Genomic DNA, 27845 nt, shown 5'->3' with positions numbered 1-27845 from the left:
TTGATATTTGTTTACATTGAAGTGTTTGTCATGCCCTCTTTTTACAACGGCATTAAAATATAACATTAATCTTTTTAAGGTGACTTTTAAACTATCCAATTAGGTATTTTGGCATTGTTACACAAATAATAATGTATGTAAAGCAGTGGATTCTCTATAGAAGATCCAGGTCCAATCCATTATAACTTTCATATGCAATTGTATACTAATATAAACAAATTCAACAAACTTTAAATAGCTAATCAAATTCATTACTTTAAAAAGTGTTATACTAATATAAACAAATTCACACACAAGGTCAATACTCGAAATCTCCAATAGTTTGGGCAACACTTTTTAGTGTGTTTCAAATCACATTGATTTGCAATAAATAAGAAATGTTTACAATCTATTAATATTACACATACAAGTCAAACATAATTTACAAAGGTTGAACCTACAAAGTCCATTCAATTCATTACTTTAGCATTTATACATATATAAGAATTAAAGAGGCTTTGCACCACCACCATTTTCTTGTGGATTATTGATTGGAGTAGATGAACCACTCCTTCTTGAGCCACTATGACCTGTTATAGTCCTTCCCATAAACCTTCCTGCCTTTGTAAGTCCGCTACTAAAGGCTCCGAGACCACTTCCAACGAGCCCGGCTCCAGCGCCAACACCGCTACCAACAAGTCCAACACCTGACCCTACCACAGACACTGCTCCGTCGAGTGCATCCATTGTGCTTCCTATGACTCCCTCCGCTTTTAGTTTCTTCCTTTGTTCTAATATCTGTTTTTCTGCTTCTAGTGCGCTCAATTGCTCTTCTTTGTTAAATTGGTGATAAAAGACCTGAAAATCCAACCGTTATTAAGTTTGCGTTTGGTTCTACAGTGGTAAAAATTGATTTTGAATGAATTGATTCTGGCTAAAAGTGAATTGAAGGTAAAATAATTTATGCTTGAATAAGTTCATTTAAAAGTGAGTTGAATGATAAATTTGAGGCTAAAAATCAATTCTAGAAGCAAAAAATATAAATTCTAGCATCAAGTTAAAATCAATTCTACTCCAGAAAAATTGCATGTCAAAATCCATTCTAAACCTCTAGAATCATCAATTTTGACTCCTCCAAAAATGGAATCAAATGTCAATTATACTCCTTTGGAATCAATTTTATCTCCTCCGAAATCATTTCATTCCTCACTTTTCATCAAAACCTATATATACTATATACATCATTTCATATATACCTTTAATGTCAAGGTTCCTCGATCCTTCTTATCTTTCACCTTGAGTGTATCGAGTGACGATAGCAGCCTCAATTGAATCTCCTTTTCAGTTTGTGCTTCCAGGTCAATAAGGGGTAATTGTACAATTCCCAATCTCTTATCTTGCCCAATGTCTTCATCAAAAACCTATTAGGAGAGTCACAAAAATAATTTGTTACTCTATTAAATCAACGAAGGTACATAAACAAGAGTTTAATGACTATGCACAGATTGTATATAAATGTTTTACTCTGTCAGCCAATCATGTCTCATTGCATAGATATTTGTTAAGATATTTCAAGAAGTGACATCATGTGAGATATGATTGGAAGTACTATGAAGCACAAACACTTGCTTTGTTATACGTGTCCCAGTATCTGACACGTGTCGATCACTAGTGCAAGGTGTCTAAATTAAAATAAATAAAAGACACGGGCATTGTCTGTATGTCATAGATCACAACATATCCTTACGAAAGGAGGAAAAGAAGAGAGCAGCATAAAACCTCAAGAGTGAGTGACTGAGTCTCCTTGTCTTCTGCAATCAACTCAAATGTTTGATCCCAAACAGGATTCAAGTTGTTATCAATAACCTTGGTTTTAACCTTGAATAACGGTCGAATATGCAAAACTACATAAGGATCTGATTTTCCAATCATTTCCATATTCTTTAAATCGGTCGCTTTCACTACAGTCACTTTAAGACTTCCTTGGGGTTTAAGCTCCAGTTCACTGCAAGAAAGAAAACCAAAAAGCTACTCAAATGTTTGACTAAAAGAGATTAAAAATGATTGAATATTAGTATAAAATTTCAATTTGATGTTAGTGAGATATAGTAGTAACATACACAATCATGTTGTCATCTTCAATTAGAAAGATATAAAAAAAACAAGAGATTTGTTATTTCGAGACAAAGTGAGACTATTTTTTTACAATAATTTGAATGGTTAATACAGTCTAAATTCACTGTCGATTGTGTTTAGTGGACAGTTAATAGATATAACAAAGTGTTGCAACTCATTAATCATCATCTACTGAACACAATTAACCACGATTTTGAATGTTATTAACCGCAATTTTCAGCGCATATTTAAACAAATAGATATCATGTATATTTTGAACACCAGAAAATCATGTATTTGAACATAATTGGGATGGTTAATGGATATCATATATATTTTTAACACCTAATAATTGTGGTTAATCACGTTCAAAATCATGGTTAATTACATTTGTTGATGGTTTAATGAGTTGTGACACCTTGTTTTATTCATTAACCATCTACAAAACGTGATTAACCACATATTTGAACTGTGCTAACCATCCAAATTGTTGTCGAAATTTGTCGTGAAATTATTCATACTTACCTAGTATCAACAGGTATACCGCCAAGTGGAACAACAATCCTATGTGGCCATTGGAGCATATCAGTAACAATTGTGTTCACAGTATCCTACAAAACGGTTAAGTAAAAATATAATTAGTGTTATTACAAATGTTAAGCATATACAGTATAGAGAAAGAACTAAACAAATATGACAGAACTCACATCAATCATATCTGAAATTCCAGGAAGAGCAGTCAAACTTCCACCAACAGCTTTCAGAGTATAATCGATCCTCGGCTTCGGCTGATTCAATTTTAACAGAAAAAGTCAGTGATTCCAAAGTTGTGAAAAATTAATCAGCTAACATGGAATCATGTATTTGGCAAGGATGATAAAAGATTTCAAACATTAAATTAGAATATCAATTTTGGCTAAGAGATGAATGAACTGTTTAATTATGGAATCGTTATAAAAAAAAACTTATTTTGGTATTCAATAATTAACAAATTACTTTTTAGTGATTCTTTTTAAAAATAAAAAGCAGAAGTTGTTGTGTTAATTTACTATAATAAAGATCATTTTTTAAAAGAATAAGTTACTCAAAATAACTTCTCATTTGAAACAAACTTTAGATTTTTTTTCGCATTCTCGTTTTTTTTTAAATCTGCAACAAACAAATGAAATTTTTTAAAAGTGGTTACTTTTTCAAAAAGAAATTGTAACAAACGGGCCCTATAAAAGATTGCATCCCCCTATTCACATAATGAATGAATAGTGCATGGTCCAAATAATGGTCCTAACTTCATCACTTAGGTCCAATGAAGCTGATATTCAAATGAAATTGATGTGTTTAATGTGAAGAGATTTATTATCCACTTTTTTGGTTTTGAATTCTACCAATCAGTGTCTATGTAATAATACACAATTTTTTTCTTATAGAAATATGAGGAAAAAAAAAGCCACAACAATCCTATCTTATAGTGACAACATGCACATGCAACATCAAGTAAATAAGCAAACCAAATGCAAGAAATTACATAGCTTTTAACAATCTTAAGAAATATGCAATTTCATGCCTTCGCATACTAACTAATATTATTATTTGCCTCCACTGTCCCCTAATGATTACCTCAGCGAGTAGAGCAACGACAACAGCGGAAATGCAAGGGATCTCTTCAGCAAGTTGGAATATAACACGGATAATGGTGAAAACTTTTAGATCCTTCAACTGAACCAAAAGGCAATAAAAATCAAATTTTGACAAAATATAGAAAAGGGACGTGATGATATTCAACAGAAAAATATTAACTAAGTATATACCTGAATAGGGATCGATGCAACAAGTGCAGCTTCAACAGCCAAAATAATACTCGGATCGCCACCCCAGCGGAAATCTATGTCCATTATGATTTGACCTTTGGTAAGACTCTGCACACGAATACCTGTATGGATGGTGAAATTATGCACACGTAAGTTTTTTTTCATACGAAAAAGGATTTAATAGAAAACTTGACAGGGTAAGAAACACAAGGGTTCTATGATATATTGCACTTGCAAACTACCTTTTTCCCTAAATATAGAACCACATTAACTAAATCATGGATGTTGAAAATATATTTATATTTATTACATACTATGTAAATAGAGATAATATCTCTTATATTTATTCTTGTATTTATTGCCTTGAGCCTATATAAAACCAACTCCGTTGTGTAGTTCAGGCACACGGTTTCACCATATGTCTCTCATTTTCTCTTATTCAACATAGTATCTAGAGCCTATTAAGAGAGACAACCCTATACCGTGATTACCCCGGGACCCACTGTCATTCGGTGAGATTTTTTTTTTCGGTAACTCGTGTCCCAATTCCGGTTTACCCCTTCTTTGTAGTTTTTCGTTTATTTTTCAGCAGATCAGTCGCAGTACTGTTCATCGCGCCGAAACTGTTCATCATGCGCGGTACTGTTTATTGCACCAAAAAAAATCTTTCGCTGCTGGTTTTAGGTAATTGCTTATTATTGATTATGGCTACTTATGAAGATTTTCTTCGGTGGGTAGAGTATTGTCAGAACTCGAGTTCCACTGTTTCGGCCGCACAAAATGGTAATTCACCTGTTTGCATCTCACCTTCTCATAGCCCATAGATTCTCGATTCTGGTGCATCTGACCACATCACTGGTAATAAGGTTCTTTTCTCCTCTCTCACAACTTCTGGTTATTTACCTAGGATAGTCTCAGCCAATGGTTCCCAAACACAGTCTCAAGGGATTGACATTGTCCAAATTCTCCCTACTCTATTAGTTACATTTGTCCTTTATGTGCCTGGATGTCCATTTAATTTAATTTATATCAGTCGATTGACTTGTACTCATGATTGTGTTGTCACATTTACTAATTGCAATGTTACTTTGCAGGATCGAATACCAGAACGACAAATTGGTGTCGGATGAGTCTAATGGCCTTTATTATCTCTCAAACCCATCAACAATATGCCCTACCACAGATTCTCCTCTTACGATACATGCTCAGTTAGGTCATCCAAGTCTTCCCAAACTTCAACAGTTAGTACCTAATCTAACCAAATTATCTAGCTTAAATTGTGAGTCGTGTCGGTTAGGGAAACACACTCGTAGTCATTTCCCTAATCAAGCTAATAAACGAGCTTCTTCCCCATTTGCTTTAGTTCACTTAGATGTTTGGGGTCCTTCTCGTATTATTTCCACTCTTGAGTCTAGATATTTTGTTACCTTTATCGATGATTTTTCCCATTGTATGTGGTTATTTTTAATGAAAAATAAGTCTGAATTATTTTCTATTTTTGAACAATTTTATAAGGAAATTAAAACTCAATTTGGTGTATCTATTCGCACTTTGCGCAGTAATAATGCCCGTGAATATTTGTCCCATCAATTTCAAAATTTTATGGCATCTAACGGCATTCTTCATCAAACATCTTGTGCTCATACACCTCAACAAAATGGGGTACCGAACGCAAAAATCGGCATCTTATTGAAACCACTTGGATTCTCCTTCTTCATGGTAACTACCATCTTGCTTTTGGAGCAATGTTGTTCTAACGGCGTGCTATCTTATAAATCGTGTGCCTTCGTCTGTTCTTGATAACAAAGTCCCTCATTCGATCCTCTTCCCTCGTATCCCTCTTCACTCACTTCCTCCTCGTGTCTTTGGGTCTACATGTTTTGTCCACAATCTCACTCCTGGTCTTGACAAAATTTCAGCTCGATCACTAAAATGTGTCTTTCTTGGTTATCATCGGTCCCAAAAAGGTTATCGTTGTTATTCTCCTACTCTTGGACGATATCTCATATCAGCTGATGTCACATTTTTTGAGTCTGTTACATATTATGAGTCACTTTCTGATTCTTTGTCTGCAACTATTCCTGTGGACCTACCAGAGTCTGTTTTACCTTCTCTTTTACCACTAGAGCCTATTATGTATGTCCCACCTCAGACACCTTTGGTGGCCCCTCCTGTTGTCCCACTTGAGACTCCTCTTGTGGATCCTCCAACTGTCCAACCTCTTCAAGCATAACGTCGTCATCAACCACCATCGGTTGTACATGTCCCTACACCTGTTCTTGATATCGAGGTCATTCCAGACGCTCCTTCGCTGCCACCTCCTTCTTTATCGGATCCGACCCTTGATATTCCTATTGCTATTCGTAAAGGTATACGTCTTACTCGTAATCCATCCCCTCAATACATTGGTTTGAGTTACCATCGTCTTTCTCCTTTGCATTATACTTGTTTGTCTTCCCTGTCTTCTGTTTCTATTCCTAAATCTCCAAGTAAAGCTTTATCCCACCCAGAGATGAGACAAGCAATGATTGATGAGATGTGTGCACGAGTAGTGATACCTGGGAATTGGTTCCTTTACCATCTCGAAAGTCTTTAGTAGGATGCCGTTGGCTTTATACGGTGAAAGTTGGTCTTGATGGTAAGATTGATCGTTTTAAAGCTCGTTTGGTGGCAAAAGGGTACACTCAAATTTTTGGCCTCGATTACAGTGATACTTTCTCCCCTGTGGCTAAGATGGCCTCTATTAGACTACTCCTCTCTATTGCAGCCATCACACATCGGTCTCTGCACCAACTTGACATTAAAAATGTTTTTTTGCATGGTAACCTTGAAGAAGTGTATATGGAGCAACCACCTGGGTTTGTTGCTCAAGGGGGGTCATCTACCATGGTTTGTCGACTTCAGAGGTCTCTCTATGGTATTAAACAGTCTCCTCGAGCTTGGTTTGGCAGATTTCACACAGTAGTACAACAATTTGGTATGATTCAAAGTGAAGTCAATCATTCTCTTTTCTATCGCCACTCAACCCAAGGGTGCATTTACTTGATTGTCTATGTAGATGATATGATCATAATTGGTAGTGGTTAGCAGGGCATACTCCAGTTGAAACAATGTTTATCTCATCAGTTTCAAACTAAAAATCTTGGCAAGCTCCGCTACTTCTTGGGTATTGAGGTAGCCCAATCTAAGGACGGCTTAGTAATTTCACAAAGGAAATATGTCATGAATATTCTTGAAGAGACAGGTTTATTGAATGCCAAGTTAGTTGACACTCCTATGGATCAAAATGTCAAACTTCTACCTAATCATGGAGAACCATTTTCAGATTCAGGGAGATACAGAAGATCGGTTGGTAAATTAAACTACCTCACAGTCACTCGTCCAGACGTTTCTTTTGCAATCAGTGTGGTAAGCCAATTCTTAAACTCTCCTTGTCAAGAACACTGGGATGCTGTGATACGAATCTTGAAATACATTAAAGGTGCTCCAGGAAAAGGTCTAATTCACGAAAACAGAGTACATACTCATATAGTTGGTTATTCAGATGCCGATTGGGCAGGCTCACCCATTGATAGGCGATCCACTTTTGGGTATTGTATACTTGTTGGAGGAAACTTAATATCTTGGAAGAGTAAGAAACAAAGTGTAGTTGCAAGATCTAGCGCTGAAGCTGAATATAGAGCTCTGTCATTAGTGACCTGTGAGCTCATTTGGTTGAAATAGTTACTCAAAGAGCTTCAATTTGAAGAGGCAACACAAATGACATTAATCTGTGATAATCAAGCAGCATTGCACATTGCCTCTAATTCGGTTTTTTATGAAAGGACCAAGCATATTGAGATAGATTGTCACTTTGTAAGGGAGAAGATTGAATCAGGCGACATCACCACTAGTTCTGTTAATTCCAATTATCAATTGGCAGATGTATTCACTAAGTCCCTAAGAGGTCCTCGAATCAGTTATATATGTAACAAACTTGGTGCATATGATTTATATGCTTCAGCTTGAGGGGGAGTGTTGAAAATATATTTATATTTATTACATACTATGTAAATAGGGATAATATCTCTTATATTTATTTTTGTATTTATTGCCTTGAGCCTATATAAAACCGACTCCGTTGTGTAGTTCAGACACACGGTTTCACCATATATCTCTCATTTTCTCTTATTCAACAAAGGAAATTAAGAAAGTTGGAGTAGCATTAAATTTATTAACAACTAGTATTGTTTTCTAAGTTTATCCTTTATAGTATTTATTGCTATCTTTTGCAACCTAAATTGGTGAGGATTGAATTCGAGCACGAGTAGTCCATGTTACTACCCCCGCCCCTAAATGTAAGACCCTCTTGAGAATTTTATTTGTCCCTTTATATAAGACCCTCTTTGAATTTTCAACTGCATTAATTATTTCTTCACTAACATACTCCTAATTAATTTACATCTTTTTCTGCAATCAACAATAAATACTATGACAGAAACATTAACTAATTCTCTCTTTTGAAGGGAAAACTTGTAAAAACAATTTCAATTCTTAACAAATTTAATACTATCACCTTTCTTAATTCTCGTAATTTGGCCAAAAGGGTCTTACATATAGGGACTGAGGTTGTATATAGCTATCTTCTGCTACACCAAAGTTATTACTTGATGCTTACATGCATACTTTTATTATTTTGCTAGGAAAAAGAATCATAATGTGCAAAGGAAACACTAGTGTTTGATAATACCTTCAACTTTTGGAGCTACATTTCCAAGTGACAGCTTGCTGAACTTCAATGAAGTAATTCCAGGAGGTCTGTACTCTTCCAATAGAGGTTCAACAGTTTCCTTGATCACCATCGTTGCAGCCTAATGGTGAACAAAATCCATCACAACCAAGTCGTCTATTTAAAGTAAACCAATTACATTCATGATACTCATAGACAGAAATATATTCTTGAAAGATGAAGAATTTAGGGTCTGCTTGAATTGACCTAAGCTCTTGTGAGACTGTTTCAGAGAACTTATGGAAACAACTAATGATAGATGTCAATAAAATGTTTTCAACTTATTTCAGTAAGCTCTCCAAAACAGCTTATAACTTATAAGAAAATAAATTGGCTATATGTAATCAATTATATGATAACGCTTATACTATAAGCACTTAACTTAAGTGTTTATTCAATCAGGACCTTAATTTCTTCGAAGATACGATGAGAACATGCATATTTGATATTTCTTTATCGCAATTGCTAGAGCAACAATCATATAAACACATGATAGCTAATACTTCCGGAAATTTTTTCAACACAAATGAGGTATTAGATGCAATATTTTTTAATATTAGAATAAATCAGCAATTTGATTTTCATTACAACATATTGTGTAAAATAACATGCTCATCTACAGTACAGAAATGAGGTAAGCATTAAGTTCTAAAGATCTAATATACGAAATAAATCTTGCAAGAAATCAATATCACATAAACTGGTTTAAATTGTTATACACAAAATGAGAAAGCAGGCATACTTACTTCTGCTACAAATGGCCAAAGTTTGCTCAGGAGTTTGTTTAGCCATTTCACCTGAAAAAGCCGGTGCAACAAAGAGTCAACAACAGAAAAATTACGCAAAAAAATAGGTGCACTACATAAAAGCTATAAGCTTCAAGGTGTATTAAGAAGGAGATTCAGAGTTTCATCCCTGGTGTTAACAAATTTCCCCTCCCTCTAACAAATTAACCACTAACATTTGTCTAAAAAATAAAAATCAAGTGCCGGGTAACATATAGAAATGGAAAATTCATACCTGCTCATATACAGGAAAAGATATCCATTCAGGAAGGTTTTCCCCACAAATTTTCTTTAAATCATCTCTGTTGAGGGATCCAAGGAGTTTGACGTCAACAGCCTGCAAAGCATAATAACAATGACAAATGTTAAGACAAGAGAAAACTTAACCACATAATGATGTGAGCTAAATTTTAAAAGTTTCTCTTAAGGATGTGAGTTGAGTTGAGTTGAACATAATGAATTTTGAAAGTGACTAGTAAGCTAAATTGTATTCAAACACAATTTTCATCCTAAATGACTACTTACTAAACTTTATTTGAAGTCTGAAGTTGTTGACCACAAGACACGTGTCCATAATATATTGACTACTATGGTTTACGTAACCTTTTTTATGGTCATAATAAAATTCTCCAAAAACATATAAAACAAAGGCAGATGCTAAAAAATGCCCTTGTGACACTTGTTAATGATCCAAGTAAGAAATTTATTATTGAAAGTGTATAGAAATTTATGTATTTAACTTTTTCAAAGCTTAAATTATGTTTTTTTCAATAAAAAAATTTCGTCTTTTGATTTCTTAACAAGTACCCGTACCCTTAGGGTACTTAGCAAGACCCTAAAACAAAATATTATAGACAACTATCGAAAACCAAAAACCAACAACCAATCCAATCCAAAAAGAAATAAACTGGATTGGATTTTATTTTAAAACCAAACCGATGGATGATCAAATTACAAAACCGAAGGGATCAGATTGAATGATTTTTCCCCTCGAATCCTAATCCATTCTAATCTGCAAACACCCCTAGTGCAGTACAGTCTACAGGTCCAAACACTACATAAATTGTAGAGGGTAGTGGATTGCTTTTACTGCAATAAAGTAGTTCAAAATCAAGAGGTATTGCTTATATCCTTCTGCTTCTACATTTTACTGCAAGACAGCAATTAATTGATGAATCATCTCCTAAGTTTCTTGATCTAAAACCAATTGTTTCACAAAAGCATACTCACTTCTCTTCTCCAACAAGCTTGTTTTGAGCCATCATGTTTCATTCTATAATCTTTACTTAAAATCTACAAGTGGATTATTAGCAATCCCATAACCCCATTTTTAATTTCAAAACACCACAAATTGATTACATTTCATTTCATCAACTAAAATCCAAAATAAACAAGTTATTGAACTAAAGTAGCCAAGGACAAATCTATAGTATCCGAGTTCGAACCCTGACTAAATCAATCTTTCACCAGACTTTACTTGCCTTTTGACCGAACTTCAGATTATCAGGTCCTTTTTCCCCTCAAAACCGGAGTGTTAAAGACAAAAATAAACTAAAATCCACAATTCCAAACTAAATTGTAAACATTGATAAGCAAAATCAAAATGAACAAATAGAAGAAACAGCACAACACTAGTAATCTTTGATGCCAATTCATACCTTAGCAATTCGCTTGGAACTTCGATACCTAATCATACGAGCCCATCCAGCCATCAATGCTATGCCGAATACCATCCCCATAAAAATCCCAGAAATCAAACCCATTTTTTCCCTGAAACAAAAAGTAAAAAAAAAATCAAAAACACAACTTTAATACTCAAACTGGCTAAATAAAGTCAAAGGCAAGCCAAAATTGAAACTTTCCGTGAAATTTAAGAAAAAAATCTCAAAGGGTCAAAGGGTCTTAATTTCTTACCTTTAGAGGATGAACACCACAGTTGGAATGAGATTCTTCAAAAAAAGTTGGAAAAATTAAAAAGAGTTTTTTCTTTTTGTAATGCTATGAGTTGTTGTGGGGTGTGTTTTGAAAGATGTAAAAATGTTAAATTTCTTGATTTTAACGTCTGTTTCAGTGATGTGTGGTTTCACATTTTGATTTGATTTTGATATAGTCTTAAGTTGGTCCACGAGATTAAGAAGAAAAGAAAAGAAAGCATTAATGCCTTTGTGGCTTAGCTGTAGCATGTAGGTAGGGACTCCATACATTCAATTTCAGACACTGTTTGCATTTTCAGATTTTTATTTATAGTTTTATAGTTTTTATTTTCTTAATTATTATATATAAGATTGATTTTGGACTTGAAGTGAAAAATTCGAAGAATAAGAAGATTGTGGGTTCAATCTCACTCTTAATAAATTATTAATAATATTAACAGTATTAATATTTTAATTTAAAAAAAAATACATTTAAGTTAACAATGTTAGCATTTTCCTAATGAAAAATATATTACTCCTTCTAATAACAAATATAAACAGAAATTAAGATATATTTTAAATATATATTGATTTTTGTTTATGTTTGAGAGAATAATAGTTAAAATATATTTTAAATATATATTAATTTTTATTTATATTTGAGGAGTAATAATTAAAAAGTATTATTTTATAAGTTATTTTAATTATTTTTTAATATTATGACAATAATTGTAAGACTGATATTAACATCAGCCGTCAAAAAAAAATCTGAAAGAATGTTAACCAGACATTAGTTTCTTATTAAAAGAACTCTGAATTACAAGACAGTAGTTATTATTATGAAAATCAAAGGTTAAGAAAGAAAGAGAAAAAATGATTATAATGTGAATTAATTGGGGGAAAATTATAAGACTTGATTGAATCTTGACTGTTTGGACCGATTGATATGGGAGATATCGGAGCATGACATAAGGAGTTTGTCTCAAAAAATAAAAAGAGTTTGTCTCTTTCTGGCTGCATTAACAATGACCTTTCATATCTAATATACCAACCAAATTTATGGGGGCAAAAACCAAGCCATGTGTTGTTCCTTACTTTTCAGCTAAGTAAGAATTTGGCATCACCATTCTCAATTTGAAGATCTAATAACTAATTCAATAATAAAATATTTAATTTAATAATATTAACATTTGTTATTTGAGTTAGATTTTATAGATGACAATATGATTTTTTAAATTGGTAATGACATTAGTTCCAATAAACAATTGTAAGAGTTTATTTGTTATAATTTATTTATTTTTAAATAATTGTATTTAAGAATTTTTATTTATTTTCATTACAATAAAGAATTACAAAACATTTTTTAATTTTTTAAAAATCTTTAACAAAAATTATTTAAATTATGAAAGGCTAAAATCACTTTTTTACTATAATTTATGCTAAACGAATCCTAAATTAATGGATAAAAAACTATTACTGTGAGCCAGGATTCTTAATAAGAATGAATATTTTAAATTAGTCAAAAAAAATGATTACTTCAAAATTTTATTAATTTAAAGGACTATATTGTCTGTGTCTATTATTTTAATGATTAAATGGTTGATTCATTATAAATTTGATCTCGATTCTTATGTACCCTATTAATTAAATCATATAATTAATAAAGTTGTTTGTGAGGACAGAAAAAAAAAATTGTTTGTAAAATTATATTCATTGACAATGTTACTATACTAATTGACACTTAAAAAAATATAATTAATTTATAATTTTATTATAATAATAATAATTATAAAATACATTAAAAAAATATAGTATAGGTAATAGAAATAATTAATACCAGAAAAATTAAAAAAAATGTCTTAATAAAAAAGTAACAAGTTACAAGATTATATTTAGAGATCGAGATACTATTAATTGAAGAGCAAAATGGGTAACCAGGAAAACACGTCAAGGTGCCACTTGGGTAGGGTCTATCTAGCAAAAAGACATATTATCTCGCAAAGAGAAATATTTATTTGAGCACAATATTTGGACTTACACATAAATATAAATGAAATTGATTAAGTATTGTGATTAAATAATTTCTGAATTATTTTTTTGATTTATAAGTGTATACTAAAACATTTTTAATTTGAATTTGTGTCCATCTCCTTAATTGTAAAATGGGAAAATATTGAGACTCAATTCATGCCGCCGAACAACACCTTAAAACTTAACGTGGATGCTTACTTTTTGAGTAACGGTAGTTTGGATATAGTAATATATAGTCATAAATAACAAGGAAGGTGACTGTGTACCAACCAAGATGATGCTAATGCAAGGTTAAGTGATATAAGGTTGATTGAATTGAGGTGAGAAGTTAGGGAATGAATTGATAAAGAGTTCGCATATTCTTTTTTATTTTCAACAAAATAATAGTAATATTATAACTATTAATATTGATTGTTGAAAAAAAAATTACATTCCTTAATCATATTTTTTTTGGAGAATTTGATTCTTAGTAAGCACTTATGACAAAGTATATATTGAGATCAATCATTTAAATGAACTTCAGTTATCTTCTTTTTACACACAGAAATATCTTGGTGTACAAATAAAATTGAGATATTAAATTATCATGACTATTCATTTAATTTTGGTGTTTAAAAGGTCCAATTAATACCACATACTTTAAACATATGTGTTTTTATATACTTATATAAAAAAAATTGTAGTAATTAATATTTTCATTAATTTTAGAAATTGAGAACTAAAAGAGAATTATTTTTTTTTATTTTCCCAAAATATGATTTTAAATTCAATTTTTGTTTAGATAAGCTTCAACAGAATTATTTTTATGGTATAGTGTTTGTTAGATAATATTATTATGTATTAGTAGTAAGGGTATTTTAGACATTTATATTCTTTTGTATATATACTCATTGTAACCCTATTAACTCAAGTTTGGTTCATTCTATGTTTGGAGAATTTGATTCTCTGTATTGCAAAACAACTTCAAAGACTTCTTGCCACTCAATCACATGTCATGTATGCCACTTCTTCTAAAGGTTTGAACTCCTCTGGTATGTCAGGTATATCTCCTTCCATATGGTTTCTTGACTCTGGAGCATCTCATCATATGACATACGATGATAAATCTTTTGTGTCTGTGAAACTTGTCTCGTTTGTGTCGGTTATGACTGCTGATGGCACTCTTATGCCACTAGCAAGCGTTGGTTCTGTCTCCACACCTAACATGTCTCTTTCTGATGTTTATTATATTCCTAATCTTACTTTGAGTCTTGCTTCTGTTAGTCAAATATGTGATCTCGGTTATTCGGATATGTTTTATTCCACTTCTTGTTGTGTGCAGAATCCACATTCTGGGAGGCTGATTGGGACAGGTCATAGACATGGAGACTTTTTATTTTGGATGACATGCGACTCCCAGATATTGTAGCCTTAACAACTATTGCTAACTTATTATCTAGTTTTTGCTTGAATTCCTTATCTTCTAGTTTTTATTTATGGCATTCTCGCATTGGACATGTTTCTGCTTCTAGATTAAAATATTTGGCTTCTACTAGAGTCTTAGGAAAGTTACAAACCTGTGATATCACAAATTAATGTGGTTGTAAATTTGCCACACTTCCAGCTTTACCGTTTAGTAAAAGTGTTTCCGTTTCATATGCGCCATTTGATTTAGTTCACTCTGATGTTTGGAGTCCATCACCGGTTCTCACCAAAGGTGGATCAAGATAGTATGTTTCATTTATTGATTATTACACTCGTAATTGTTGAGTTTATCTTATGAAAAATTGGTCTGAATTTTTTGACATTTATCATATGTTTCGCGCAATGGTCAAAACTCAACATAATTCTGTTATAAAGTATTTTCGTTGTGATTTAGATGGTGAATATACCTCTAATAAATTTTTCGAGTTACTTGCTTATGATGGCACCCTCCACCAAACATCTTGTACTGATACTCCTCAACAAAATGGAGTTGTTGAAAGGAAACACCGTCATTGTTGTTCGCTTCAGTTCCTAGTGAGTTTTGGGGAGAATCAGTTCTTACTGTTGTTCATGTTATTAATAGAATTCCATCATCTAACATATCAGGTTTGTCTCCCTTTGAAAAATGGTATGCTTCTACCCCTGATTACTATTCTTTGAAATTTTTTGCTTCTACTTGTTTTGTTCTTCGCACTCAAGTAGAGCGCAGTAAGTTGTCTTCTCGTTCAGCCATGTGTGTTTTTCTTGGTTATAGGGATTATCAAAAGGGTTGTCGTTGTTATGATCCTCGTGTAAGAAAACTTTATGTATCTCGTAGTGTTGTTTTTCTTGAGCACATCCCTTTTTTACTCTATTTCCTCTGATTCTCAGATTACTAAGAGTTATGAGCTAACCCATATTGACCCGTTTGGTCCTAATGATTATGCTTCTAGTGATTGTAATGTTGAGAAATGCAGGATAAATACTAATATTCCACATGATGACATCCCTCTTGTCCCCCCGGCTGTCCAACCACCTCCTGCGATTGTTGATCCTCCTCGTTACCCCTCTCGTCAACGTAAATCTCAGTTACCTGATTTTGTCTATTCCACTTACTCAACTTCGTTTGTTTCTTTCTTAACATCTATTCACAAGTTGTTTGAGTCCTCTTCCTATAAAGAGGATGTTCTTTATCTTCTTTGGCAGCAGGCTATGGCAGAAGAACTATCTGCATTGCACAAAATTAATACTTAGGAATTAGTACCTTTTCCTCCTAGAAAACGTGCTATTGGATCTCATTGGGTATACAAGATCAAAACTAAGTCTGATGGGTCAGTTGAGCGCTACAAAGCACGTCTTGTTGCTAAGGGTTTCTCTCAATAATATGGTATGAATTATGAAGAAACTTTTGTTGATGTAGCCAAGATGACCACTATTTGTGCTCTTATTGCAGTTGCATCTATTCGTCAATGACATATTTCTCAAATGGATGTCAAAAATGCTTTTTTAAATGGTGAGCTTCATGAAGAAGTCTATATGGTCCCTCCACAAGGAGTTTCTCATAATCAAGGGGAAGTATGTAAGTCAAAAAAGGCTCTATATGATCTTAAACAGACTCTTCGAGTTTGGTTTGAGAAATTCTCTACTGTGATCAGTTCTCTTGGTTTCCGCTCTAGTGAACATGATTCTGCATTGTTTATAAGGTCCACCACTTATGGTCGCATTATGCTTTCTCTATATGTTGATGATATGATTATTACAGGTGATGATGTTAGTAGAATCAATGAGTTGAAATTGCAGTTAGCCAAACAGTTTGAGATGAAAGACTTGGGAACTCTTCGCTATTTCTTGGGGATTGAAGTTGCCTATTCTCCTAGAGGCTACCTTCTTTCTCAATCCAAGTACATTTCCAATATTCTTGACCAAGCTCGTCTTTCTGATACTAGAGCAGTAGATACTCCTCTTGAGTTGAATGTGAAATATGCTCCCTCGGATGATGTTCCTTTACCAGATTCCACTTTGTATCGTACTTTGGTTGATAGCTTAGTGTATCTTACGATTACCAGACCTGACATTGCTTATGTTGTTCATGTTGTTAGTCAGTTTGTTGTCTCTCTCACTATAGTACATTGAGCAACAGTTATTCGGATTCTTCGTTATCTTCGAGAAACTCAATTTCAAAGCCTTCTCTTTCCATCGTCATCCTCATTAGAGTTACGAGCTTATTCTGATGCTGATTGGGCTGGTGACACCACAAATCGTAAATCCACCACAGGGTTTTGTATCTTTCTTGGAGACTCTCTTATTTCTTGGAAGAGTAAGAAACAAGACATTGTCTCTCGCTCCTCTACAGAAGCTGAGTATCGTTCTATGACATCCACTACCGCTGAAATAATTTGGTTGTGTTGGCTTTTGTCTGATATGGGTATCTCTCTTTCTAAGCCAACTCCGATGCACTGCGGTAACAAGAGTGCTATTCAAATTGCTCACAACCCGATCTTTCATGAACGCACCAAACACATTAAGATTGATTGTCATCTTACTCGTCATCATCTTCAGCATGGAACCATTACTCTACCGTTTGTCTCTTCTTCTTTACAGATTGTTGATTTGTTCACAAATATGCATTCCATTAAACGTTTCCGTTTTTTAGTTGACAATCTCTCGATATTCCATGTTAATGCATCGTGAGTTTGAGGGGGAGATGTTAGATAATGTTATTATATATTAGTAGTAAGGGTATTTTAGACATTTCTATATTATGAAACCCTAGAGTGGTTGTCTCTCTTCTTCCTCTTTTCATTGTTAACGGTGTTTATAAACTTTTTTCATAACTTATTATTTTATTAACAAAATACTAGATGTCTTTATTTTTAGTATTTAAAAATGGTTATTATATATTTTACAATATTTTAATTAATATTTTTCATAAACAGATGCGTCTTTAAATTATTTTGCAATGATTTTGTTGAATAAATTATTAGCAAATGGATTTAAATTTTCACTTTTACTTGTCACTAATTTTACATAAAAAATTTAATGTGAATCCAAGGTTCTCAAATTTAAAATAAAATAAAAAATCTTAATATTTATTGAAAAAATTTATATTTATCTCCTTCTAATAGTTTTAATAAAAAATAAAAATGTAATACTTTAGATTTAATATTTGGCTTTTAACTGTTGGATTTAATTATAAATAATTAAAATCTTACATCAACTATATACGAACAAAACATTGTATATAAAAATAAAAAAGTTAATTTATTATCTTAAATTTTGATATTGAGATGTGATTGAAAATCTTCTATGACTATAAAACATTTAATTGGTTGTTGCTAGTGTACTCTCTTGTCGAACATTTACCAGTAACTAAGTAATAGGATTTGTGTTTCTTGTCCCTTTCTATAGTTTTTTTTGGGACATGTAATGTAATCCCATTTATAGTTAAAGATAAGCTCAACATCATGTCATATGTGGCAGGTTGCTTTGCTACTAATTAAGGCAATACTTTCCTTTTTCTTTTTAATTTGGCAAGTGGCTTTGCAAGTTCAAATAAGTTATTTTTTTGCTATATTTTCTTAATCAACAAGCTCATGTGAGGAAGTGTAAATTTCTATATCTTTTTATTACATTGAAGGACGTGTGTCATTTTTTTAAGACAGTGTTGTCATTTGTTAGGTTGGGATTACGCAACAAAAATCCAAGATAACACAACGAGAATATTTCATTACTCCATAATGACAATTTAGGTCCCACTTTGGATTATAGAATCTTAAGAGGGAGACACAGCACCTAATCTTTCTTTTTTCCACAAAGAAAAATAGTGGTGAAATTCAAACCAACTTAATATAGAAAAACGCATAGTACAAGTTTGAATCCACTCATAAACATTTAAAGTTTTTTCAACCTAATAAATCTATAGGGCTATAGTAAGATTTATAGGCCTATAACAAAATTTGAAATTAAACTTTTTAAATACTAACAACGAAGAAATTATAGGCCTTTTAAATTTAATTAATATTTATTTTATTAAACAATAATAATAAATACATTGAATAATAAAAAGTGTATAAAAGACGAATTATATTGAATTTCACGTGTCTTTTACTCGTCTTAATATTTGTCGGATCAATTTTTAAACTCTAATTCGTTCTTTAATCCGACTAAATTCGACGAGTAGCAAATTTAATAAAAACAAGTTGAAATAAAAAAGACATCAAATTAATTCCAAGACGAATCAATAAATAATAATCTTTAAATATTTTTTAAAAAAAATTAAATATAAAATAACTAATAACAAAACAGATTAATTAATAACAAAATTTGAAAGTCAAATTTATATCACGAGACTATAAAGGTAGTACTAATAAAATTGATTATATTAATAAAATCAAAAAATAAGTTTGAGGCCTAAGAAAAATCCGAACCCTATTGACCAACTTTAAATATATGAAATGTTTTCGTAACACTTTATTATTTGAATTGTATTTATAGGATTATTCTTTTATATATATTTATATATAAGTACAAATAATTAATTATATATCAATTAAAAATACTAGTTAATTTTGAATAAAGTATATTAGTTAATTTCATTTAAATTTTATAGTGTAATAAAAATATTTTATATTCTCTACATTATATTTTATCTAATATATATATATATATATATATATATATATATATATTCTATTTTTTGTTGTTGGAATACAACAGATCCAACCCGGTATTTTATCTTCATTTAACCTACTATGAAAACTTATTTTATGTGAACATTGATCAAAGGATTTTTAAATGGTTATATTAAATATGGTAAAATTAGTTGAAATACTCTTATCTTTGGAGGGTTTTACAAAATATGATTTGTATTGTACTTATATTTTTTATATAATTTAAAATGATATAAGGTAATAAGGTTACTCAAACTCTTAATACAACTCATCGTAATTTGCACGAGAGACTTTAAAAGGTCAAATTTACAATCTATAAAAGTATTTAGTATGACAATTCCACCACTCAGCTAAGATTAAGTTAATTTTCACCCAACTCTATCTACAATCAACTCCAACACACCAACTCTATATGTGTATGTGATACTAACATAGTGTAATATGTCACACCATCTTGAAATATGATTTTATTTCTTAATAACCACAAACACCACATCCCAGCCACCCAAATAAAATATCGGATTTTTTCAAATACGACCATCTCTAACCAAACTCTCATGATAGAAAATATGCTGAACATTTGAATCACCAACCAATTATTAATGGTAGCCCATACATTATAAGAGAAATGACAAGAGAAAAACATATCATTTTAAGTTTGAATTTCACTTAAACAAAAAATACAAGATACCTCATAATTTGAAGAGATTACTCCTATTTTAAATAATTCTCCTTTTATTTATCATATCTCCAACATTAATCTAGGAGGCACCACTATTTTTCAAGAATTTTTTCACTTTGATGAATTTTTTATTAATAAATCTATTTTTTTTTTTTAATTTGATACCAAAATGTCCTACTTTTTAAATCTAATAGATGATCGATGGTCGGACTTGCGACGTGCTGAAGAAAAAATTTCAATAGAAGGTCGTATCATGGGGATGCGATCCAAAGTCGGTCCAAATGAGAGGCACGTAAAGCCCTTGCTTTAGGCCTCGCCAAAAAATAATTTTATTTTTTATTTTTTATACGTGATTTTAATTTCATACGTGAAATAGACCTAATAATATATTATAAAAACTCTTTAAACCTCCAACAACTGTACACATAAACAATAAAGGCCTCTAAAAAATTTAAATTAATTATTGGTTTCACTAAAAAGCAATATTTTGATATTAAAGTCATTGCTTTTCACCAGATCAATTATTTCGATTCAAAATATATTTGAACAATTTAAATTGTATGCAGATATTTTTTATTTTCTATTTAATATTAAGAAATTAAAATCATTGGATAATGAAAAATTAAAAGAAAATTGCATTAACCTTGAATGTTCTTTAAAACATAAGAATAAATCATAGATTGATGTATTAGATTTACTTGTAGAACTTGAAATTCTAAAAGAGATAATACAAATAGAAAATGACACACCAATTGACATATTTAATTATATACAAAAGTTAAATTCTTTTCCAAATGGATATATTGCTTATAAAATAATGTTAACAATTCTTGTAATTGTCGATTCAGCATAAATAAGTTTTTGAAAACTCAAATTAATTAAATCTTATATAAGATCAACGATGTGACAAGAAAAATTAAATGAATTAGCTTTACTATCGATTGAAAAAGAATTGTTAAACGAAATCGAATAAAATAATTTGATAAATGACTTTACATCGAACAAAGTGCGAAAGATAAATTTTAAATAAAATATTAATAATTTATTTATTAACTTTGAAAAGACTTCGTCTGATAATTTTGCTTTAGGTCTCATAATGTGTTGGGTCGACCCTGATGCGACCATACTAGGATTAAATTTTTTTTCCCCCTCATTTTAGCAATTGGAAAATTGTTTATTTAATAAATTAAAAATAATTATAATATTTTAAAAAACAAAATATTATTAATAAATTAAATTAAATTGAAAAAAAATATGGTTGACATGTGTCTAAACAAATAACATGTTATATTATTTTAACAACTCCCTCCTATTTTATTGATAAATTTAAATTATTTTAACAATTGTCTCCTGTTATGTAGATAAATTAGCACATTTGTTCACAACTTCCTCATATTTTTTCTCCGGATCTAATAAATAAAATAATAATTATAATAATAATAATAAAAATAATTATAAAGTAAATTTTATTCAATTGCCATAAATTTGTTTGATCGCTTTATAAAATAGTGAATTGTGGGTGATTGATAAATTGAATGCGTCTTGTACATGCACAAATTTTGCATTGTCACAAAATCATACAAAACTCGATTCTAACATGATAAAGTCTAATGCAAGTTCTGAAAGTGGACCCTTCAATCAAAGTGAAGGTTGCTCAGATTCAAGTTTTCTACAATTACACAGTAAAGTATAGAAAAACTTGGATAGATAAAATAAAGCGATCGAACAAATTTATGGGAATTGAATATAATTTACTTTATAATTATTTTTATTATTTTATTTATTAGATTATAAAATAGTGAATTGTGGGTGATTGATAAATTGAATGCGTCTTGTACATGCACACATTTTGCATTGTCACAAAATCATACAAAACTCGATTCTAACATGATAAAGTCTAATGCAAGTTCTGAAAGTGGACCCTTCAATCAAAGTGAAGGTTGCTCAGATTCAAGTTTTCTACAATTACACAGTAAAGTATAGAAAAACTTGGATAGAAAAAATAAAGCGATCGAACAAATTTATGGGAATTGAATATAATTTACTTTATAATTATTTTTATTATTTTATTTATTAGATCAGGAGAAAATTGTGAAAAAAATATAATTAAGTTGCTAATTTATCTTCAAAATAGAAGTCAGTTGTTAAAATAATTTAAATTTATCTACAAAATAAGAGGGAATTGTTAAAATAATATAACACATTATTTGTTTAGACACAATTAGCCAACTGCATTTTTTTCTTCAATTAAATTTAATTAATTAATAATATTTTATTTTTTAAAATATTATAATTATTTTTAATTTATTAAATAAACAATTTTCTAATTGTTAAAATGAGAAGAAGAAAAAATTAATCCGAGTACATGGTTGCATCCTCAGGATGCGACCTTCTATTGTATTTTTTTAATTTTGTCTTCGGCACGTCGCAAGTCTGACTCGGACTCAGTTGAATTCGAGAAATTAGAAATTTCAAAGACACTTGAGGAATGTGAGTGCACCATATAAGGTCCTAAAAATATAATTTATGAGGTCTTTGATTTCTGTAAGACCCGTAATTTTAAAGTACCATTTATGTATTTTTGGTGTATTTTGGATTTTGGCTCGGAGGCTTTTAAGCCAAAGTTAATAATATTTTGGAGTTTTATAATCAAAAAGATATTTTGATGCCAATTAAAATTTCTCGTCGATAAATAAATTGAATTTAACTGCGTTGAATCCTTTACGGAGAATTTAATGCGTTTCGGGTAAAACGGTAATTTAACAAATATCTAGATTTTGAGATATTTGTTAAGTTATATTTATTATATCTATATATGTTTGGTTGGAGGGAAAAAGAAAGGAAAACTAGAAGGAAGGAAAAGGAAAAGAAAATAGTATAAAAGGAAGGAAGGAAAAAGGAAGAAAGGAAAAAGAAAGGAAAGAAAAAGAAAGGAAGGAAAATTGAAAATCCATCGTCTTCTTCCTCTCCCGCGGCCAAATTTCTCTCTTTTCTTCCATTTTCATTTTCGTCGCTTTCTTTTCTTCAAAACTAGTAACCCAAGGTTGGGGGAGAGTTAGATCAAGGTTTTCGCAACTCCACTCTTCCTCATCGATTCGACAACGAAGAAAAACGGTTTTTGAGATCCAAACACAAACCCCTCCGTTTCTTCTAGATCCAAACCTCATTTCTCGAAGAGATAGAAGGGAAAGTTGCTCACCACCACGCTACGGTGCTAGTGAACTAATTTGGAAGCGGCGTTGCGAGCGGAGATTTTACCGGAATTACTCGCGGTACCGGAAACGCACGTTAAAGCTAACGTTGAGGTAAGGGCTCCTTCCAAACTTCTAGTTTGCATTAGGGACTTATCTGTGGTTGTGTGGGAAGGAATTTGTTAGGGTTAAATGTATCGATTTGGGGAAAAACGAAACTAGTGCGTTATGGGTAAAAACCTTAGAGTTAGGTTTTGTTTATAATGATGAATGTTTCGTGGTAAATGAATTTGAAGTCATTGTATATGATTATGAACAAATGAAATTGGTTGTATCTGGGTGTTATGTTGCTTTGATTTGTGTTCGTTGTATTTGGCGTGTCCATACTTGATGTTTGTTAATTGGTGTGGTTGTTGTGAATTATGGTTTGAATGTGAGAGTATGTTTGAGTTTGTTTCCGTGGAATTTGAAAACCATTAGAGTTAAACGAGTATTAAAAATGGGGAATCTTTTAATACCTCGGTTTACTTAATGTGCATTTGAGGAAAAGGTTTAAGTTAACTGGGCGTTGAGAATGGGGAATCTCTTAATGTCCCGGTTACTTAACGATCGTTTTTGAAAATCGTTCCGGTAAATGAGTGTTAAGAATGGGGAATCTCTTAATGACTCGTTTACTGAATATTTTGTGTGAAAATCGTTTAAGTCAAAAGTATATTAAGAATGGGGAATCTCTTAATATGACTGTTTGCTTAACGTTTTGTTTTGAAAATCATTAAGTTAAATCGGTATTAAGAACGGGGAATCTCTTAATGACTTATTTAATTAATGTTGTTTGAAAGTCGTTTAAGTTAAATGAGTATTAAAAATGGGGAATCTTTTAATATCTGCATTTGCTTAACGATTGTTGTGAATGGAGTCTGTGTATGCTCATGCATTTCATTTGGTAAATTGTGTCGACCCGTGATAGGTGACACCTTGGTAAACTGTACGGACCCGTGATAGGTTGTACGTTTGCGATTTACATTTTAGTAAATCGTGTTGACCCGTGATAGGTGACACCTTGGTAAACTGTACGGACCCGTGATAGGTTGTACGTTTGCGATTTACATTTTAGTAAATCGTGTTGACCCGTGATAGGTGACACCTTGGTAAACTGTACGGACCCGTGATAGGTTGTACGTTTGCGATTTACATTTTAGTAAATCGTGTTGACCCGTGATAGGTGACACCATGGTAACTGTACTGACCCGTGATAGGTGGTACATTTACGATTCCCGCTTTTTCTTTTAGTAAATCGTGTTGACCCGTGATAGGTGACACCTCGGTAAACTGTACTGACCCGTGATAGGTGGTACGTTTATGATTTACGCATTTTAGTAAATCGTGCTGACCCGTGATAGGTGGCACCTCGGTAATTGGTACTTTGGCCTGCGATAGGCGGTACAATTATGATTTACGGCCCTTCGAGGAGGGTTTTGGTTTGGAATTCCGAGTCCATGCATTTTGGCATATACGCATTGCATTAGGGTGCTTGGCACACGAGTCGTGTTTGATTGAGTTTTATGATTGAGTGATTTGAATTTGATTTATCGTGTTAATTGCGTTGAAAATGCTAAGTGTTATGTGTTGATTATTGTGTGTAAGTAAGATGGTTATCGAGATCCCAATTGCCGTGGTAATCGCGTAGAAATTGCTAAGTGTTAAGTGGTGAACTTGATTAGGAATGACTTAGGTTAATTCATGAATTTTTGGAAAAATGATCAGGGAAATCGATTTCCCAATCGATTGGATGGAAGTCAGGGGCTTGGCCAAATGAACAAAATCGATTAGCCAATCGATTTTGTAATCAGTTTTCAAAAATCCCTTTCGAAATCGATTGCCCAATCGATTGGCCATTAAGTCAGGGGCTCAGCTATCTTGTCAATCGATTTCCCAATCGATTGAATCAAGCCAGAGTTCAAAATTTCACTAAAAACCTTTAGGAAATCGATTTGGAAATCGATTGGCACTAAGTCAGGGGCTCAGTCATCCTGTCAATCGATTGCCCAATCGATTGAATCAAGCCAGAGTTCAAAATTTCACTAAAAACCTTCAGGAAATCGATTTGGAAATCGATTGGTATTAAGTCAGGGGCTCCGTTATCCTGTCAATCGATTGCCAAATCGATTGATTCAGCCCAGGATTCTATTTTCATTAAAAATCTTCACCCCAATCGATTGCCCAATCGATTGGCTCAGTGAAAATCCTCAGTTTTAGTTGTATGATTAATTGCTCATGAATCTATCCATGTCTTGTTTTATCATGTGTTAATTAGGAGATCGAGAACTGCATTTTACCTTCATTTACCGGTTCGTACCCTACGGACGGGAATGGAGATGGGAACGTTTGACTGCAGTCACGTTAGGAGGATCTCACGGGGCGCGTGGAGATACTCAGGGTGTATAGCTTTTTGGTAGGATGATCAGATTAGGATGATGTATAGGGACTAGGTGTCCTTCTGTTTGGATTGAAGTATTTTTAGTTTGGGAAAACTGTATTTATACTATCATTGTCAGTTCGACTTCTTGTGTGAATGGGTTCCATGTACCATTTATGGTTATGTAAATATTTTGGATTTATAATTGGAGAAACCTTTCCGCTGCTTGTAAATTTTAATGACTTAGTTATTTATCCAAAGGCATTTCTTTATCTATTTCTCTGTTTTAGTTTAATTACTTTTGAAAAAAAAAATATACCCTCGCTTTGAAAAACGGGGTGTTACAATTTCAGTATATCTAATTATGTTAATAGATATCATTTACAAGATGATCATAACTAACCAAATATATGTATTTTTGGTTCTTGGAGTGAAGGAGAGGAGAATAATGTTCAAAACCATCAAATCTATTCTTATTTTAATGTAAGCTCAAAGACTATAGTGTCGAGTAAGACATATTCAAATGTTATTATTACTGCTTATAATTTATATCATAAGATTGTTCATGACTTGAAGATATTGTAGAATTTAAAAAAAAATAGAAATGTTAGTGAAATAAATTGTAGAAATAATAAAATAAAAAAAGATAACAAATATTAATTTATATAATCATTTTATTATTGGTGAAGAGATTTTTACGAATGTAATTTCTAAAACAAGAAAAAAAATACGTTAATAATATATAATTTTCATAGAAAAGTAGAAAACTTGACTTATTTTTTTTAAAAAAATGAGTTAGATTTAATAACTCATCATCTTTTGTTTTAAGACCCCCTTACAATAATAATCTTCAAACCACATCATGTGATTTGGATGGAATGTCACGCTTCCACACCTTTCCCAATACTTTTACTGGAACCAAGTCACTTTGTTAATGGGTTTATAATTTAAAATAATACATAAATGTTTGTAACAAGAACTTATAGAAAACTCAACATTATAAAACAATCAAATCTAGCCATCGCAGTTTTATTTTATTTTATCTTAAATACAATCATCAGAAGTCGAATACAATGGCAAAATTGTTGATTTGTATGCAATTGTATACTTAATGTGTAAACAAATTGAATTTACTGGCTTATACTCTAATAGATATATTTTTGTAGTCGGTTTTATTTTAGTCGACTTAATTATAGTTTTAATTCTTTTATTTTAGTTAGAATCACGAAAACAGTTTTTTTTTTTTCAGTTTTTGTTCTTCAAATAGAGTTTTGATTCAAAATTTGAAGAAGTGTCATTTTTCTTTTATTTAAGCTACACAAATGCTTCAAGATTTCGTAATGTAATAATTGTACCTGAAATCTATGATTATAGATGGTGTAGTTTAAAAAAAATGATATTTCATCAAATTTTTAACCAAAATTCTATTTGAAAACTAAAATTGAAAAAAAAAATAAAAGACTATTTTCGTAATTCAACAAAAATAGAGAAAACTGCATTCATTTTAATATAACTATAACTTTTTTGTGGAAGATTGGAAAAAGAACTGTCGGCAAGCTGAACAGTATGTTACGTAGTTTTGTACACTATTTTTATAAACAAAATCGAATCATAAATATGAAACAAGTTTTACTCGTTTGTTACATTTTTATTCCCAACCAGCAAGAAACATTGTGAGAATAAAAAAATTTATGTTTTCATAGTAAATATTTATTATGTATTTTTTATATTTATTAGTGATAAATATTGTGAAAAATATTTAATTTTTTATTTTTTTAATATTTATCAATAATAAAAAAAAATCGTGTTTTTTAAATGATAAATATTTATCTCACGTTTTTTTTATATATATTAATAAAAATATTTATCATGTATTTTATGTACATCAATTATAAATATTTATTTTGTGATATTATAATATTTATCAACAATAAATATCTTTTTGCGATTTTTTAAATTTACCACAAATATTTTTTAATATTTTTTTTTATGTATAAATTATAAATACTCGTATTTTTTAGTTAATCTCATTTGATTGATATGATAT

At 31.3% G+C, this 27845-nt stretch overlaps 1 protein-coding gene across 1 annotated transcript; it reads right to left on the bottom strand.

Annotated features, from left to right (window-relative positions):
• Nucleotides 1-226: 226 nt before the first annotated feature.
• On the bottom strand, nucleotides 227-11560 carry LOC101503139 (calcium-dependent lipid-binding protein-like). The gene is made up of 12 exons (XM_004510868.4): nucleotides 11367-11560; nucleotides 11111-11222; nucleotides 9688-9789; nucleotides 9414-9464; nucleotides 8629-8749; nucleotides 3900-4021; nucleotides 3709-3807; nucleotides 2802-2882; nucleotides 2620-2705; nucleotides 1759-1984; nucleotides 1236-1400; nucleotides 227-837 (listed from the first exon to the last, which is right to left on the bottom strand). The coding sequence occupies exons 2-12, from the start codon at nucleotides 11213-11215 to the stop codon at nucleotides 487-489; spliced, it is 1509 nt and encodes a 502-aa protein (XP_004510925.1). The 5' UTR covers nucleotides 11216-11222; nucleotides 11367-11560; the 3' UTR covers nucleotides 227-486.
• Between the last annotated feature and the right edge of the window lie 16285 nt (nucleotides 11561-27845).

Source organism: Cicer arietinum, chromosome 7, assembly GCF_000331145.2.
Source record: "Cicer arietinum cultivar CDC Frontier isolate Library 1 chromosome 7, Cicar.CDCFrontier_v2.0, whole genome shotgun sequence".
NCBI lineage: Eukaryota > Viridiplantae > Streptophyta > Magnoliopsida > Fabales > Fabaceae > Cicer > Cicer arietinum.
The sequence above is the reverse complement of the archived record's forward strand: the minus strand, read 5'-3'. Positions and strand labels throughout refer to the sequence as shown.

Coding starts and splice junctions, on each gene's coding strand:
- LOC101503139 (XM_004510868.4), bottom strand. CDS start 11,215: ATGGGTTTGATTTCTGGGATTTTTATGGGGATGGTATTCGGCATAGCA. Junction 9,465..9,687: donor CTTTTCCTGTATATGAGCAG/GTATGAATTTTC, acceptor CGGCTTTTTCAG/GTGAAATGGCTAAACAAACT. Junction 1,401..1,758: donor CTCAGTCACTCACTCTTGAG/GTTTTATGCTGC, acceptor CTCTCCTAATAG/GTTTTTGATGAAGACATTGG.